Here is a 16,422-nt window from a genome sequence, read left to right as displayed (position 1 = left end):
TGCTCCATTGCTTTTCTCAGTGTTGCATGCTGAGTTCTCGGTCTGACCCTTGCAGATGCTTTTTGCTATGGAGAGTAGCAACAGTCTGCATTTTTCCATTTCTTATTCTTATTCGCTGCTTTGGATCATTTGTGTATTTAAACATGTGTGGCCTTTTTTTACCTTTGTGCATCCCTCTAATGCTTCCTGTAAGGTCCTGTGACAGTTGTTGTGATCAACATGTGGCTTAAGGACAGCAGTCGTTAACCTGACTTAATATGGATTTATTTATAGGCAGCTACACCTCTACAAAGCTTTTAGTGAATACTTTAGCACAGGGGTATCAAACATAAGGACCAGGGACCACAATTGCCCAGGTGAAGATTCCAATCCAGCCCAAAGGACAGCTTTGGAACATGTGAAGGAGGAGACCTCACCTGTGGCCTTTCATACTACAATAAAGTAATAAACAATTCAATGACAGAGATGGTCCTGCTTTTTTCACTATGGGCTATGGAAATATCAATTTTATAAATCAATAATAAAAATAGAAAATTTTCTGTGAATTAACAAAAATGCTCCAATTACAGGATCATCTGGCCAATCAGCAATCAGAATTTTCTGTAATTTTACACATTTATTTCTCAGTTTAGGCCCAATGAGTCACTGCTTTTACCTTTACTACAACAGGGTTTCTTTGTCATATAGACATGTTGTTGAACTCAGTCTTCTTTTTCTTATACTGACATGTGTCAGAAAAGAAATGTGTAGTTAAACAGAAATGGTACTTTAATCATCTGAGCTGTACATGGCCCACGATGTAAAATGAGTTGCCTGCCTTAGCACACACCATTTATATATTTTCTGGACTGTGATTTCCTGTTGTGTTCAATAAACATATGAAAACTAAAAAGACTAAAATAGTGCATTACTAATAGTCAGATCGGATTTGTTTACGATTAAGATCAACATGTTATCGCTGTAGAAATCCTGAAATCATTTTGAAGGCTTGAGAAGTTCTAGTGAACGCATGTTTGTGATGCATATAAAGTCTGATTGCATCACAGAGATACCTGATGTAATTTCCAACCTATAAAACCTAAAGACGTAGAATCAGTGTTACTTTCTAAGCTTGCTTGAGGATAGCTTGAGATAAGTTTAGAATCTCAGATACTCTGTCAGTCGAACAATGAAATATGGCTTAACTGACCTTTTTTTTTTTATCACATTCACAAATGTACTTTCACTTTTTAATTTCTTCTTCTACAATAGTCCTAACGCTGCATTAAATTGTTTGTTCAAATGCTACGATGTAACAATAACGTATCAGCCTCATTGGCAGGTGTGACTCTGATGTGTCTGGAGTGCATTTGAAAAAAATTGCATTGCACAGAATCCTCAAGTCAATTTAGTACATTTTATTACTGTTCCACCATTTATACAAGTACATATAATTTTGAATGCATCAATTTCCATATCATCTTTTTGTTTGTTTGTCTGAACGTGTGGTGTGGAAGTAGCAGTGATGAAACATGGGATGAAAATATCAACTGTAGTTGCCATGGATGCAGACTGAAAAATTATTATTTTTTCCACTTGACCAAAAAGACAGGACTACAGGTTCACCCAACCACGGACATGCAAGTTACTGAGTCAAGAGAGGAAGAAAAAACTGAGCCAAGTGACAAGCGGCGCTCCTCGAGTGTTTGTTTCTGCTACGGTTTGACGAGTGCTGGGAGGAAAACGCTGAACGTCACATGGATGGAACTGAAAAGTGGCAGATGGATGGCTGAGATGACTAAATATATATATACATATACTTACATACATGCAAAGGTGGAAAGACGAATGTTGGTTTGAATAAGCCAAGCACAATTTTGGGTTGCTGGTACCTTACTTGACTGTTTTGTGCAAAAGCATTTAGCTCGTACTACTTCGTCCACTGTGTTCATCATGAAGTACAATCTAAAATCTGAGCTTTCTTGTCCTTCACGTTCTTCCTTCCATCTGTCCTGCTGGTTTTCTTTCACTGTCATTTCTTCCTTTTTCATCTCATATGATAATCATCAAAATGTTTCTACTGTAGTATCAATGATAAAAATCCCTCCTTTGTTTTTCCTGGGCCGGTGTATTCTATTTTCACTGAGAGTGCTGCATAACTGCACTGTGCTAAAGACACAAGCAGCATGACGCACATGCACACAGGTTTAGTACAAGACAGAGATTTGGGTTACACTTAACCAGTGCATTTAAAAGTGATGCTATGGGGTCCTTAAACGTCCACATGTGACAAGTTAGAACTGTCTCAGTATCACCGTAAACCTGCACACGTGTGAATCTGAATGGGCTGGTTTTTGCTGGTTGCTGAGAGTTTAAGGATGCTCAGCTCTGTAAAACGCTGTAATGTCACCTTAACTTTTTTAACCAGGTAATTCATTAGTAGCGGAGGATGGGTGGAGTTAACACCATGCCGAACAACCGCCACGTCCTACTCGCACAAGTGATGAACACGACTGAAAAACCAAGAATGGAGTCAATACCACAACTGCTGCTTTCTAAGCATCCATCTCTGTGCAAGATTACTCCCACTAAAAACCCTTAAAGGTCTCCATACATGCAATTTGAGCCACACTGTGCAATGTGGTTCTAATACACTTGGGTAAGACGTCATATTTGATGCATACTGTTGTTGGCATACCCACTGGATCACGTGCCATTTATGTCTCTTCTACTTTCTTCTATGCTACATCGTCCTCCCCTCGTCCATCGCAACTCAACCTAAGTCTCTCCTTTGCTGGAATCCTAAAGTTTTGCTGTGGATGTTTAGTCCCAAGCTATTTTTGTTTGCAGGACTCCACTGCCATGACCAAAGATATCGTCATGATTCTTTCAAAGTCTCACACTGTTTACGGTTTTACACCAAAGTGTTTTGGCTTTTAAAAAAAGTTCCTCAAGCGGTGGAAGCTGGGTGTTTTCAAAAGTGTGCTTGGTGTTTACAGTAAAAATAAATTTGGGTGGAGACATCTATCAATATTGCTAGTTTTTAATGTATCAAAGGTGTACTTTAGTACTTTTCCTTCCACCACTGCACAGATGTACATACATGTAACCTATATTTCCAAACAGTAAAGGAAAATGCACGAATGGCGATAATGACTAAATCAGAGGCTCCCTTCCATGTGCAAGGCCTTTCCATCCAGCCTTAGAAACATGGACCATATTACACTGAATTGGTTGCTGATGGCTCTGATCGTTTGCTGAAATCCTGCCTCCTGCCTGTTCTTCAGTGGTATCAGACTGTTAGTGGTGGAAAGCTACACTGATTCAAAACCCAGTAAATCAGACCTGGGTCAAACAGCATTGTGAGCGCTCTCGCTTAAGGCCTTTTCACTGCTTTGATACCAAAAGGGTGAGGTTTGCTCAACAGGGCAGACTGCTTCAGTGCTGTAAGGTTTGCTCTGGTAGGCCCATTAAACTTGAATACTGAATATGAAACGGCTCTACTAGTTGGATAGTGTCTTTTTCAACTGTTGAAATTTCCGTGTCAGGAGATTGTATGTGAGCATGTGACAATTTTATTTCAAAGTAAAAGAATCCACTGTTGACTTTTTCAGAAACATATTGTGCTGCTAATACTTGAATCGAAAGTGTGTCTTGCAGTCAGTTTTACGCCCTTTTACTTTCGCTAAGGAAATGATTTGTCTTCCAGACAATCACAGGATGTTTGAGTGCCAGTCTTGTCTATTTAGGTTACAAAGGCACAACTGAGCATTCACTAACTGAGATCTACCCATGAAGGAGCAAACATCAGCTTCTTGGTATTTTAAGCAAGTTCAAACAACCTCTAAGATGTGACCGTACTGTCTACTTCACCCAGGTCAGCAAAAGATATGTCTTTTCAAACAAACAAAAAAAACGTATACGATAATTTTTACTCTAATTTGTCTTCAGATTTTGCTCGAGGACGAGAGGCTTGCATTGAACTTTCTAAGAACATTTTAGAGATCTTTTCAGTGAGGCTTTGCAGATTATCTAAGCAATACAAATGTTAAAAAACCCACTTAGTTTACTAACAATATAGCTAAGGGTTTCAGTACAAAATGTAGAAGTTTATCTGAAAAATCCTACAACTGTTTAATGTCTAATGTTGTTTTTTTCTCTGCAAAGCCCACCTTTACCAACCTTGCGAAATGCCTTAGAAAGCCTGAAAATTCCCAGTCCTCGCAATGAATCTCCAAGTAAAAGCTCTTCAAAGAAAGTGGGATCTTTTTAGAGAGAAAAATAGGAAGCAACACAACCCGACAATACCACACACAATCACGCACGACCACAACCACGACTCCACAGCACTGAAAAGCTGGAGGTACCAGGCCAGAGCCAAAATCACAATATTCTGACGAGGAGGATGAGAGGAAGAGGGAGAGCCGAAGAGGGGACAGATTCGACTTGAGTCCAGCTGGTAAGGTGTTTTCTTAACCTCTCCCCTTCCCTCCATCAGAACCCCAAAATTTAGACGTCCACAGATCGAATGCAGGAGCCTTCTGTGGGCTGACGTGGGAATCAGGCCAAACTTTGTGGGACTGTATGAGCGAGAGGAATGGCGGATAAATGGCGAGGCGTATGGCCGACATACACTCGTATCAAAGTTCAAATACTACAGCAGAAAAAAAATAGAATAAAACATAACAATAATAATAGCAATAATCATCTGCAGCGGTGGGAAACTTCTCCAGGTGGTTGCTTCAGTCCTCCTCGATCAACAAATCTTCATCATTACAATTATTATTATTATTGTTATTATCATAATATGGGTGGACTAGTAAATTTCTTTCTTTTTTAATCTTCATCGTTGTTGAGTTAGGTAATTTATTTCTTCATTTCCGAAAAGTGGCTGTCCATTAATCTTGAACTGCTACGGTTTGATCCTTGCTTGGTGCCTCTGTGGCGTTTGCCTCCTTGGGAGGTTCGGCGGCTGGTGTTGAACTAGGAGCGGGGGTGGCCTCCTTTGCCGGGGCGGGAGCTGCCGCTGCCTCTGTAGGCTTGGGGTCGGGGGAGGCAGCGGGGGCCGCTTCGGCTTTGGCTGCTGGTGCCGCAGGGGCCTCAGTCTTTTTGGCGTCGGCCTCATCTTTGCTCTCGGCTGCAGGGGTGGGTGCCGCGGCCTTAGCCTCGGCTTCCTTCGCGGCCGGGGCCGATTCTTTGGCCGGGGCAGGGGCGGCTGGTTTCTCCTCGGCCTTGGCGGGCTCTGCGCTCTTGGGCGCCTCCGTTTTGGGCTCAGCGTTGGCGGCAGGTTTCTCTGCCTCCTTTGCGGCAGGAGCTGCGTTCTTTTCCTCCTCTTTGGGTGCCGCGGCATCAGCTGCTGGCGCCTCCTTGGCTGCCGTGTCATTAGCTACCTCCTTAGCATCACCGGCAGCTGGAGCCCCGTCCTTGTTGTCTTTCGGTGCTTCGCTCTCCTCTGCTGAGGCCCCCTCTGCTTTGGCATCCTTGTCTTTAGCCTTGTCATCGTTTACACTGTACCCCTTCTTCTTTTTGCTGAGCTTGCCTCCCATTTTGTATCACTGGCCTCTGAAAGAGAAGGAAAAAATAAGACTTTTAGTAAAAGTAGATATTATACTTTTCACAGAGAATGCATTTGGGTAAAAATGCATTAAAGCTATAGCAAAATGTATTAACAGCATGTCAAACAACCACTATGGCATTCTGTCTGAGACGTATGTGTGTTGTGTTGGAGAGATATCGCCTTAAGTTAAAACTAGGCTGGGTTGCACTTTCATGTAATACCATGTTAAAACACTAGGAGGTGCAACGAGTCACATTTCCCAGAAATCCAAAATCATCCGCACCAAGTTTTATTCAGGCTAGTCTTAGCTCAATGTTTGTGCACTAACAGGAACCACAGAACTGCAAATGGAAGAAGCATGGATCTGGATCATATTAATGAGAGGTGTGAATGGGTGGGAACCCAAACCCTAACCCTGTAGTGTTGGAAGGCATATAATCAAAGACCTGGAAGGGAAACATGAGGTGTGTAGATGCATTGATTGACCAGCCAAAGACCGGAAGTTAGATCAGATTCACATTTACTTTTTAATTGGAGTTTTTATTTTTAGCATTGAAATATCAAATATATAAATTTTCTGAAACTATATTTGTTTGGCATGTGGCTAAAATGCAATCTAACCTGAGTCCCAAGAGGTTTGCCAGAATCGGGTGGACATTGAGAGGTTATGAGCTAATCTTCATAAGCTATTGGCCACTGAAAGGTTGTTGTTTTGTTGCACCATCAGTCTTCACTTCTTATTTGAGACAAAAAGTGCAAAATCTGGACCGTGTAATGTGTATGCAGAAGCCACGCATTTCTGGAAAACCAGCTCTCAAATTACATTTTTAATGCATTCTTTCAGCATGACCCACATGCCCCCCAGAGAGAAGCACAGCATGATATTTTCATTTTCCACATATTACAACAGAGAAAAAACGAGATGAAGTAATAGTCATCGGAATAATTGATGTTCACTGTAAGAAAAATGCAGAAGCCTTTAAACTACAAGTCCAAAAAAGAGACCTCGCTCATGTATTCCATCATCCTGGACAACACAGAGTAGGCACATCTACTTTCTCAGCTTTCAGATCAGGGACATCTAATTATAAGTGCACAAAAGAGCTTTCAAAGCTCAGATGCCAGCAGTAAGAGGAAATTCAAATAAGTTACTGAGACAACACTCAAAATCAAACCGTCTCTTAAGTTCCTCAAATGGCTGCCGAACATGGCTAATTAAATTCTTATCTTGGTTGATGGGAAAGACTATTTTTGCAGAGAAGTAGACATAAAAAAGATCTGTGTTTGACGGGGTAAAATAATAGTTGCTGTTTTAGTGTGCAGAATGAGATTTCTGGGGTTAAATCTTCTCAGTGCAGAGATTAGTATCCTATGGGTAGTGATAAAGCGAGAGAACCGATACCAAGTATGAGTTTCTGTAATTCTGATTAACACGAATTAGCCATACAAGTTCTGCAGTTTGTCTCCCACCTGACTGAAATGTTTTCAGTCTTTAGAATGACCAATCAGTTCATTAGCCTCATATCACCAGTAGGCACACTCCTCAACCTTCTAGCCGCCTGAGTAAGATGTTATCATCCTAGTGGCTCCATGTTGTAGTGATTAATGCATGCACCTTACTCATGGCAGACAGATCCCTGGTTTAAGACCAGGGAGAGACACAAACCCAGCCTCAGGGGGTCACGAGACAGTATGCTCCTGGTGCTGATCCCAAGACCGGAGTAATGGATAGGTTGTGTTGGGAAGGGCAGCCAGTGACAAATCAGACAAGTTAATCTGTCCCCTGTGCTGACTTCGGAAATAAGTGATCAGCTAAAAGTTAACTCTTTGTAGGATAAAATAGTTTTGAAACATCCTCAATACCTGGAGAAGAAGCTGTCATCTTTTCTTAAACCCAACCAACCCAACCAACCCAAAACCCGATGCAAGATACTGGATGTCAAACCTAATGTAACACAAGCTAAATCCAACAGATGAGCCTTGAGAAAACTATGAACACTGCCTCATATTACAGCTCCTGCATATGAATCAAATGATAACAGCCTCAAAAGAAGGTCACCAACTACTGGTGCAGCACTTTTTTTTGCCCGATAACAATTCATAATGCGAATACAATATTGGTTGATAATGTATGAAATGGGTTATCTGTCCTTGATCATGTATCTCATGAAAATTAATGATAATAGAATAATAAATAGCACCTGGTAGAGAATTTCTTTCCTTATTTTCTGTCATATATCTCATCCCAACAGTGGATTAATTTGAAAACATGGCCAAAACTTCAATGTAATCCTTTTTAATAAAGCCTGACCCCCTGCCACCTTTAAGATGAATCTTTTGGGGCAACAAAACTGGCTGATGAACGTTTTCAAACCCAGCATTTCTACATTCAAGTTATTCATGAATAAATGAAAATTTCAAATTGTACTGCAGGAAATTCTATCATCAGGATGGAATATTTCCTTGAAATACTCAACCAGGATGTGAAGCACACAGGGAATCTATAAAAAAGGCTGGTTTGGAGCGCTGTGAATCACCAGTCACTAAGCAGGCAGAGAAATGTGTGTGTGCAGGCTCAGTACACACTCCCACCCCCATAGACACACACACCTGCAGATTCCTGGCTCAGTCTTTCAGTTGAGGATTTTTTTCACGAGTGTCACCATCTGCCTGCTTCATAGGGGAGAGGGCTTCAATGCCACAATGAATCAAGCTTATTAGGAGCAAAGGATCAAAGATGGAAGCGTGTCGGATAAGATCCCTCTACGCCGATGATTAAAATAGAGAAAAAGAAAGTCGTAATTTTATTAAGCTATTCTTCTTAAAGCAGTTTGAATTCATCAGTGTATGTGAAATATGCAATTCAGCTGCCTTACCAACAAGGTAACGGATAAAGATCACCATCTTAGAAACTTAAATCAAGAGGCTATGTTACGTTACGTGTGCACAAGTTTGCGTTGCCTTTTGAGTTTTACCTCCAGCAGAATGTTTTTGAATTGGCTGAGCAATAAAAAAAACCCAAATAATTCTTTTCTTTTTAAATGATAAAAAAACTGCCCTCTGTTACTGAATGTCTCAAATGGGGCCATGTTGACGGACCGACTTCACAAGACCTTTTTATTATTCATCAGTTATGTGGTTAACGCCAAGGCGTCCTCTTTGTGCTGCCACTTGTAAAAGTGTGAAATCTGTCAAAACGGCTCTGAACGCAGACGTGACCTTTTCCTCCCAAACAAACCCGACCGCTGAGAGACTCTGCCGGCTACTCACAAATTTGCCCTGCGAACGGGGCCGAGCTGACGGTGAATCCACTCAAAATGCTAATCACCTTGTCGCCACTGACTAAATTACTCCACTATTCACGCAATGTTCCTGCGGTCGTCCAACAGTTGGCATCTGCCAGGGCCAACGTTCCTGCCGCAGCTTTATACGACCCACAATGCAAGTCTCTCTGCCGCATCACATCATTTGACTCCCGGCTTGCGCTGCCAGTACAATGACTCATGATCATCAGGCAAACAATGGCTATTCACACGAAAGGCACGCTTTCTCACTGCTGGGCGTGTGGTTTTAGTATTTGAAGAGCTGGGGCAGGGCTGAGACAACCAGGAGAAAAGGCCCCCAGCTGACAAAAGACTTAATTTAACCTGCACACTGCAGTCACAGAAGCACAAAAGCAAGTGTGAATGGTCCGTTATGACCTTCCAACATGGCTTTGTGTGGACAATAACGTCAGTGCTTAGGAAAGGTGGCCACTTCTATCTTAGTGGCTTGAATGGAAGCAAAAAATGAGCAACTAGAAGGCAGAGAGCAAAGGTCCAAAAAACACTGGACAAACTTCCAAGCCACACATAAAAAGAGAATCCTTTGTTATTTTTATCAGTTCATCTTTACGCCGATTCCTTGACCTTTTATTTCACACTCTGCAAGGATTTGGAATCAAGTATCTCAATCCACTTAGACACACTTTCATTGTTACGGTTGTAAGAAGCTAATCTTCTAACTGTGGAAATCCCTGATCTCATCACTGTGAAATCGCTTCTTGTGCTCTGACCAGGGTTGATCTGCATTTCCAAATTTCATAACTGTGTTTCGAGATGAGAGAGACTTCACTGGCTTAACTGAAAATGTGTTTAATAGGTGAAACTTTAACCTTTGCGACAGACTAAAAACGCGACAGGGAAGTGAAGGGTACTCACTACATCTGGGGACTCCTACAGTCGCTCAACAAATTGCCATCATTGGATTCTTTTATCTTTGCCCAACAGGAGTCATCCCAGGACTCTGAATAATCTGATGATCCTTCATGACCAAGAGTGGGGAGTTAAAAACTCATTTTTAACAGGAAGAAGCCTCATGCAGGGGACGGCCATATGCCGCAGATGGTTGGGTGAGGGGAAAGGGAAGAGTGTAATTTTACTCTCAAGTTACTGGAATTGTTCAGTCTTCGCCACTGTACATTTGTTTCCAGAAGATGCTGACAAACAGCAAAAAAAGGCTTTCAAGCTCAGCTAAAGTCAAATTAAAGACGCTATTGAAATCCCATAAAAGACCCGCAGTCAGCATGTTTAAAAAGCAGCCCGTAGAGACCTCAGCGAACGTCGATGCATCTTTCTAAGGTCCATTTATTCTTCCTGAGACTGCACACACCCAAGATTAACACACCTGCGCGTTTCTTCTTCTACTATTCCCCACTGTGTTCAGCAGTTGCCTCCTTTAGCCACAGACTCTCCAATCCCTCAGCCTCTCGAGCTGCTGAGTTAACAATACCCACGATTGATTACGGCAGCGGCGCACGGCGAAAAAGCATTTAAAGATTATTAAGTGACGATCATGTCCGTGTCTGGCGAGTCAAAAAGGTGGCAGAGAGGTTTAGGATGAGCAGAAGTCCCTGAAGGAGCAGATGGCTGAGCTTCTCCAGCTCTCACCATCTCTGGCGAGTCATCTGTCACGCCCACACATCGACACCACTGCTCAGCTCTGCTCCACTTTTTCTCTGCATCATCGCTCCAGCCTCCACTTTTCTCCACATCTTTGCTCCTTTATGCTTCAGCTACAGTCTCCACATAATGCCACCTGGATCAGACATGTATAAAATGTGGCAGTTCTAAAGAGATACTGTATTCCTATCTACTAAATATCTGAAGTCCCTCTTTTGTCCCTCCGGTCCAGCAGATGGCGGTCTCCAGGAGGTCCCAGGGTCTCCGTGAATCCGCGCCCTGAGAGCAGCAGTGAACCTGCCGGCCTGGCAGGTTCTGCGTTCCTGCCATCCAAGATGACACGTTAAAGGTTAAAGCTGTCACTGTCCGACGCCCTGTCCTGCTCGGACGCTCACTCTGCTGGGAAATCAGCTTGACAGCAGAAAACAGGAAGAACTGCATGAGCACTAATGGCAGTTTGGTGTTTTTAACCTTTATTAAAGTGAAGAAAATGAACTTTTTTGTGCAGGATGAAGGACAAGAATGACTAAGGTACAAAAAAAAGTACAGTAGTCCCCATTAAATAGATTCCACTAGTTCCCCTCATGTTATTAACTTGTTTCCTTCTAATTTTTATCTCTTACATTTCATTAAAAGTTCAAAGAATTCTGACAATTTCTGTTTTGCATTAGTTAATTTTTGCTTTGTGATTCATTAAATGTCTTATTTATTAATTTGTTTATTATTTAATTTTTCTCCTCTGCAGTTTATTTGTAGTTCTGGCCCTCTACAGAATATTTTATTCAGTTTTCTTTTAAATTGTATGTACACTGAAGCTAATCAGATGATGCAAAAAAAAAAAATCCTATAAATTAGATACCGTATGTGACACAAAAGGAAAAAAAAAACTGACTCTAAGGAGAAAAATGCATTGTAGTGATTGCATCACTTGCTGTTTTTCCAGTGAAACTGACATTGAGGACACAGTTCTGGTTTCACAGGACACACTGACAGAGATAGCATCCTCTCCCTGAGGACAATAACAGCAGCTTCTCGTCCTATGTCACACTGACCTCCATTTTAAAACAGTTCTGCGCCATCAGACTGAACAGATCTACGAGTATGCAACAAGCTGCTGCAGCTATCTAATTCAGCCGGACTGCTGTGGATTTAGACTCTGTTGCTGCTCGTTCAGTCAGACTTTTATTCCCGCCCATGCTACTTTTCTTGTGCCGACAGAAACCTTCTGTAGGGGGTCAAGGGTCGTAATTTTTACTATAATTTGTCACTGGTCCAACAAATGCCCAACAACAGTTTGAGAAATGGGTGGTTTAGGTGAAGTATCGGCCATGTGTGTTCATGAATAAATTTTACACGAATGTAACACTATAATTCACAACACAGGCCTGAGCACTGCCTCCCGCTGCCATCCAGCTTGCTGATTTAAAATGACTGATTCACCAATCTGCAGCAGGAGAGTGCAGGAGGCTGAGCGGACAGGCAGAAAAACTGGAGCAGAAAATTTGGCCCAATCACACACACAGACACAAATAAATGAAAAAAAAGCTCTCTGCGCTGAGATGGAAGAAAGAGAAGGGAGCGGAGGATGCTGGGAGTGCACAGTCAGAGGAGCCTGAGTCGAGGTATTCAAGTGGCTGAAGTGACAGATGGGAGTCCATGACGAGGGTTTTAAGAGACAAAATTTTCACATTGCACCGATACGATTTTCCCACAGCACTGGGCTATTTTAAAAGCTCAGTACCCCAGATCTTGACGAGCACTTCCACATTCGAGTTAAAGATGTTGCAAAAGTATGTTCTCCCTTCACTCCCACCACACGCTCTGCTCTTTTATTTCAGCCTGAATGGACTGAATTTGCACAACGTGTGTCAAAGCTACAGCAGGACCAGCGGCTACGGCTATTTTTGTCCAACAGTAAACACTTTTCATTTTACTGTAGCTTCCAGCTGTGTGGTTATTTTCATGTGTCTGAGGCAAAATTAAAAAATAATGTCCAAAGGTGCTACATATAGAGAATATATATGAAATATAAGATGTGTTTATTCTAAGTTCTACGAAACTAGTCAAGTTAGCTTCGGTACACTGCTTAATGAAATATTTTTCTATATGAAGACATTAAACAATTAATTGTTTAATAGAACAGATAGAAAGACAACAGCACTCATACAAGGTACATGTTGGACTCTCCAACAACACCGTAACTAACTAATAGAAACAATTTTGCTTTAATTTCTTTTAAAAAAGCTTGTGTAAGAACTTTCAAGCATATATACACCTGTATGCTGATGATACTGTCATTAACACTCATGCTCATTTCGTACATGCCTTGGACATGAGATACACTGTAGCAGGTGACTTTGGGTGAAAGTCTTTATTCTGTAATAAACGTATTTAAGACAGACATGTATCATATGTCTTATGAAATTGTCATTCATGCATTTGTTTCATCTCGTCTGGGCTACTGTAATTCTTTGTTTACTTGTTTATGTAAAGCCTCTTTGGAGCGTCTGCAAGTTGTTCAGAACGCTGCTGCAAAGCTTCTGACCAAGTCCTCCAAGTTTTCCCACGTCACACCCCTGCTGATTCAGCTGCACTGGCTCCCCGTTAAATTCAGGATCCAGTTTAAGGTTTTGACCTTGACTTTCAGGGCCCTGCATGGACAAGCACCAACATATATAAGTGAACCTTTGCATCCATACATTCCCAGCAGGTCCCTGAGGTCATGTGACCAGGGCTTGCTTGCTGTCCAGCACACGAGGCTGAAAACAAAAGGCGACAAAGCTTTTGGAACTGTGGCCCCCAGACTGTGGAACTCTCTCCCTTTGAGCCTGAGATCTGTGGACTCAGTGGTCGCTTTTAAAAAACAGCTAAAAACTCATCTTTTTAAACTTGCTTTTAGTTGATTTTTATTTTTAGGTTTTAGCTTCTGTGAAGCACTTTGTGATTTTTATCTTGAAAGGTGCTGTATAAATAAAGTTTTACTTACTTATAATTCCAAATTAAAACGATAACTGCAAAACCCAATTAAAGTTTACTAAAAGAGGAATTACTGCTTATTCTAACTTCTGTAATTGAGCCACTGTTTATTTTGTCAGCAGAGAGTGGATCATTTTGGGTTTTAAACTGAGGCAGGATCCGATCTAAACAAAGTCGTCACTTTGTTCTGGAGAGCAGTTTAATTACCCAGAGTACACACAAACTGCCCACTGCTTATTCTGGCCTCAGGCTGAAGACACGCACACAAACATGTGCATTGAAACAAATGATAAACACACATGCGCAGGCATGAATAAACACACACTCACATTCAGTCCTGTTTAGACAATCAATCCTCAAATTGACAGAGCTTGAGAAAACTCCTGGGCTGGAAATGGTTATTGATCAGTGCAGCGGGACCACAGAGGGCCGCTGTGTGTTCAGCTGCTGCTTATGAGTCAGAGGACGCACTCAGCAGAGATTAAAGCCAGCGAGACGCTTTGAGACGCTTCTTACCGAGACGTTTAATACTGAATACAAAATCCATCCCGACGCTTTGTTGGCTGCGGAGGAAAGCAACGGCAGACAAAACAAAACAGAACTGAAAGCGATTATGTCCATCTCTGTGGATTAAGTGGCATTTTGCTCTGCTAAATCCTCTCCTCCTCAGATGTTCACATGACCTCCATGTCTGCAAAAGCTGGCGCAAGTTTGTGTGGAAGGGAAGCGACTCGTCACAAATTCTCTGCTTGTCACGTTCCTGCACGTTTCAAACAGTTGGATTCGAATGATGACCTTGGAAACAGTCAGATGTTATTTTTCATGAATCTACGAATGAAAATTATTGTTTTCAAAATGCATGACTGAAGGTGTTCACAACACTGTGCTGAGTCTCAGAGATCTTTGTATTGAACTGGAAAGATTTGAGAACCTTGATGATCCGACCATCCCCTTTGAGGAAGCACCTAGCAGCAGTGGGGAGGAAGACTCCCTTTTAGTAGGAAGAGATCTCTGGCAAAACAAATCTCAGAGAGCCATGGGAGAGAGGCTGGAAGGGGTGTCGGACCTATAAAAAAACCCGGCTAACTGTTTTGTAATTTGTTTTACAAAAGTGACCCTGTCTTAACTGGTGCATCGATTACAGTATCAACCATACGAGCTGTATTTTTGGTCATTCCCTTGTGATTTACTCCTCTGTAGAAGTAAAAAGGGAGCCCGGGAGAGATAAAAGAAAAACTGCAGCTTCATTTGCTGCTGATGGAACGAAATATCAGAAGCAGCAAATAAAATAAAGCCTGCAGGCTTGTCTTATGAGCACAATTATTTCCCTGTTTCTGTTTTTGATTTCTTTTCTCATTTCATTCTAAGAAACTATAATACAGACTTGTCCTTTCTGTATGCACCGGCCTGTAATAATTTTGTCATTCCATCCTGATTTACTGTGCAACGTGGCAAAGCCCCTGGCCTTGTTTCTCCTGTAAAACATTGAAAAGATTTTACTGCTGTGTGACACATCCAGGTCAGCCTCTCAGGCTCTGTTAAGTGATGAAACAGGTGCTCACAAAGTTTCAGCGGCTCCAGCAAATTACCCACAGCTCCCTGCAATACATACATTTACCAAGACAGCTGATGTAACCACAGTTTCTGTTTAGTCACTTCCTGTTTTATTTTGGAACCCAAGTGCTTGATTGCATTTGACCTTTAAATTCTTCTGCTGTTTTTCAAAGTTTGCCGTTCCATTTCATTCACCAACTGTCAGCGGTGACCCAATCAACCTCCCCCCCAGATATACTCCCCCCATTTCCCCTTGTCACTTACCAGATTGTCTGGTGTCCCTCAGAGTCAAGCTTTCAATTAACTGTCAAGTTTGCAGCCTTTTCTCCCCTCTGTTTGGAAAGTGTTACTTTCCATGAGTTTCTAGTCAACGCTCCCTGAGAACGACCTTTTGTCTTTTTCTGGACTTCGCTCTTTCCCCAACGCTTGTCTGTACATTGACTGATAACCTGGAGGCCATTTGATTAAAGGTTTGGTTTGAATCAAAGGCTTTAGTGGCATTTAACCAAAAGCTCATGAATAATTCTGGCATTTTTTTGTTAGCCTCATACCTTTCTGATTTTTTGAATTGGTACACTCCTGCAAGATCACTGAGGTCTGTGGATCAAATGCTCCGAGCTGTCCCGAGGCCCAGATTAAAGCACAGAGGAGACCAGGCCTTTGCTGTGACTGCTCCTAAACTGGAGAACAAACTGCCCCTTCCCATCAGGACCCCCCCAATATTAAATATTTCACATCTTTAATTCTCACAGCTTTTCTTTGTTTTTGGCTAAATTACAAACTGGTCAGGAGAGTTGATTCAAATGAAATCTTGACATAAGTACCTTGAAAAAAATGTCATTTATTGTTTTTCTAACAAATTCCAGTTCAGTAAATCTATGTTCTTGGATGTGCTTTACAAAGACATCATGCTGCGTTGCAGATAAAAGAATGATTCCCTCTCTTGTCCTCAAAGAGAGGAATGCAGCTAATTAATTTAACTGTGTTACTCTCTGTTAGCAGATACTTGAAGCCACGGTGTTGGAGCTGGCATAGGTTATGTCAGTGCGTCCTGTAATGTGGAAACTCCATCTTTTCTAGCAGTGAGTGAGGCACAGCTTGTTGTTTGTGTCCCATCATCATCTGATTTCCCTTCGTACCCGCTTTGACCTGACTTTGATCATTTGTAAAGTTGTTGCTTTTACACTTTTCACCTCTGTCAGACGCACTGCTCTCAGAAATGATTTGTGTTGCAGTACTGCCACAGGAGGCGGCCAAAATGACTCAGACGCAGCTGTTGATTATAGAGTAGAAAAACAAGTCATATCGCTGCAAGAGTATGACAGGAATATTTTACAAAAATCTGTCAAGCTATCAAAAACACCAGTAGACCCAAAAGTCTACTGGTGTGAATGACAACAAATGCAGAAAGATAAA

The 16,422-nt window shown here is 41.8% G+C and overlaps 1 protein-coding gene across 4 annotated transcripts in view; it reads right to left on the bottom strand.

Annotated features, from left to right (window-relative positions):
• Positions 1 to 1,382: 1,382 nt before the first annotated feature.
• The window catches only part of basp1 (brain abundant, membrane attached signal protein 1), a 63,123-nt gene continuing 48,083 nt past the window's right edge, over positions 1,383 to 16,422 (bottom strand). For 2 of the 4 annotated variants that reach the window (XM_040049442.1, XM_040049441.1), the window contains one exon: positions 1,383 to 5,541. In XM_040049442.1, the coding sequence (XP_039905376.1) occupies positions 4,878 to 5,525 (648 nt within the window). In that variant the 5' untranslated portion in view covers positions 5,526 to 5,541 and the 3' untranslated portion in view covers positions 1,383 to 4,877. The other 2 variants (XM_040049443.1, XM_040049444.1) reach the window with 2 other exon arrangements.

Source organism: Simochromis diagramma, unplaced genomic scaffold, assembly GCF_900408965.1.
Source record: "Simochromis diagramma unplaced genomic scaffold, fSimDia1.1 OVJJ01000355.1, whole genome shotgun sequence".
NCBI lineage: Eukaryota > Metazoa > Chordata > Actinopteri > Cichliformes > Cichlidae > Simochromis > Simochromis diagramma.
This window is presented reverse-complemented; position numbering and strand designations above follow the sequence as displayed.